This window comes from Laetiporus sulphureus (assembly GCF_001632365.1).
Source record: "Laetiporus sulphureus 93-53 unplaced genomic scaffold LAESUscaffold_269, whole genome shotgun sequence".
Classification (NCBI taxonomy): domain Eukaryota; kingdom Fungi; phylum Basidiomycota; class Agaricomycetes; order Polyporales; family Laetiporaceae; genus Laetiporus; species Laetiporus sulphureus.
In genome coordinates, this window is record NW_024468778.1 from 1 (window position 1) to 2,117 (window position 2,117).

Here is a 2,117-nt window from a genome sequence, read left to right on the forward strand (position 1 = left end):
TGTTCCATGGGCGTAGGAGCAGACGCAATGGAAGACGGAGAAGGGCTTGGTTCCTACATGGCCTTTTAGGATCAGTAAGGCAAAGGGCATGCAATCACACACCTTAGCCCCAGAAAGAGCAGCAGCCTGCCCTGAGAACAACAGCTCTTCACACCACACTAACCAGGACGGACATGCAATGGGGTCTAACAAAGCTTGGGCCTTCTTGTGGAAGTTCTTGGCATGAACGTGCGTGGTCTCTTCAGGGATATCATCAAGAGCAGACTAAAAACAGAGAGGTTTAGTATGGCAGCAACAAACCTGGAGTAGCGAGCTCACCAGGTAGGACGCGAAAGCTTTGACGGCAGTCTCTATCACACCTTCATCACCCAAAGTACGGGCCACCTGAAGGTCTTTCCATTCATCGTAAAGATTGAGACATGTGGTGGTGACCTGCGGAGAGGTCTTTGAATGAGACTGCAAGGGAGTGCCATGTTAGCCATCAAGGAAGGGACATGAAAGAAAAGGGACGAACCGGCAGCACACTGACAGATTGCAACAGCATTCATGGAAAAGAAGAGGCCATGGGTACGGGCACACCCAGGAGCAGTGAAGAAGAATGAGGGAGAGTGGAGGTGAGTTGTTAGATGCCATAGCAGTGACAGCAAGGACAAAAATTGACGCGTCAAGTTGGACCAATAGGCGTGTCTTAAAATAATGGTGAAACAAACATCGACCATGCAGTACCAAAGTCTGACTTTGCAAAAGCCCAATTATAGTAGCACAATAGGGCAGGGCATTCTATCCAGAAGGCAGCAAAGTGGAACCGAGACACATGAGAAGCTCAGAGGACGAGTCAATTTTTCATTTTGCGCAAAGAAAATGAGTACGCATTACAAAGACAACATCAACCACTCAGGCTATCATACAGAGGACTGGACAGAGAATGGGCTACATGAGTCCAGCTTGATGGAGACTCGCTTGGCTCATCAAACCATCCCTTCACAGCCTCCAGTTAGAGTCCCAACCGATTGATTTTGGTGATCAGGAGGAAGTGTTCATGCTCAAAGACTTCCATCAGAAAGACTTGGTCCAGTCAGACATTCTGGATGTGGTGGAAGATGCGCTCTGTCTCCACGCGCACGTTGGTCAAAACTAGCAAACAGAGATCCTACTAAGTCAAGAAAATGAGCCAAATAATGGGTGGACATACATGCAGGAGCGGGCTTGAGAAGACAGCATGAAGTGTGCCCCAGGCAGCAGTGAATGCAGGCACGCAAAGTGCTGGCATTCTGAGAAACAGGGACAATGAGACATTCATCTGTGGGAGAACAGCGAGAACACTAGAAGCAGAAAGTCAGTAAACGCGTATATCTGACTGAACAAAATAGACATACCTTGGCAGAAGGCCAAGGCTTGCCAAAATCGACAAGCACCTGCTTAAGCACCCCAGAAGTATTGCAGATGATATCCAGGTATTCTCGGAGAACCTCAGGGGTAATGGCTTTAGCACGCATGGCAGGCACCTTGCCAGATGACATAGTAGGAGTGGGAGGCTCGGGAGACCCTGCCAAAGAACCTACCATGGACTGTGCATGAGAAGCGGAGGCAGTGAGAGTCTCACTGAACTCGTGCTTGGTGAGCTCGACAGATGAAGCAGAAATGCTCGACTCGCAGAAGGGCTTGGCAGCCATAGCAGTAGCAGCCACGGCCATGTGGTCTTGATCAAAACACATCCACCAGAAGGTGATGGAGCACACGTGCCCTAGGAACTTCGTATCATGACGATCAACCACGAGATCCTCCACGCACCCCATTAGAAATGAGTCGCATGCGGTCACACGGGCCTGGGGTGCTCCACTAAGTGTTCCCCGGTCTATCACCTCGACTATTTCTGTCATCTTGGCATGCAGTTCCGTAGGAGAGTGCAAGGGACCAGCATTGATGAAGGCCAAGTGAAAGGCTGTGAGATCGGTATGGCCAATCGCGGCAGTGAGCCATAGGTCAAACTCGGGACGGGAGTGGAACATGAGCCAATCGAGCATACTGGCCATGATGCTAAGAACCGAAGTGGCGATGAAAGGGTGACAAACATAAATCTCAGTCTGAAGGGAAGATCAGCCACACGTCACCCACAC

General features: G+C 50.1%; 1 protein-coding gene across 1 annotated transcript; it reads right to left on the reverse strand.

The window, feature by feature from the left end:
- Positions 1–53: 53 nt before the first annotated feature.
- LAESUDRAFT_765518 (uncharacterized protein) lies at positions 54–2,033 on the reverse strand (the record flags this gene model as incomplete). The annotated part of the gene is made up of 5 exons (XM_040913706.1): positions 54–62; positions 103–264; positions 319–456; positions 1,193–1,300; positions 1,377–2,033. The coding sequence occupies 5 exons, from the start codon at positions 2,031–2,033 to the stop codon at positions 54–56; spliced, it is 1,074 nt and encodes a 357-aa protein (XP_040757193.1).
- Positions 2,034–2,117: the final 84 nt, after the last annotated feature.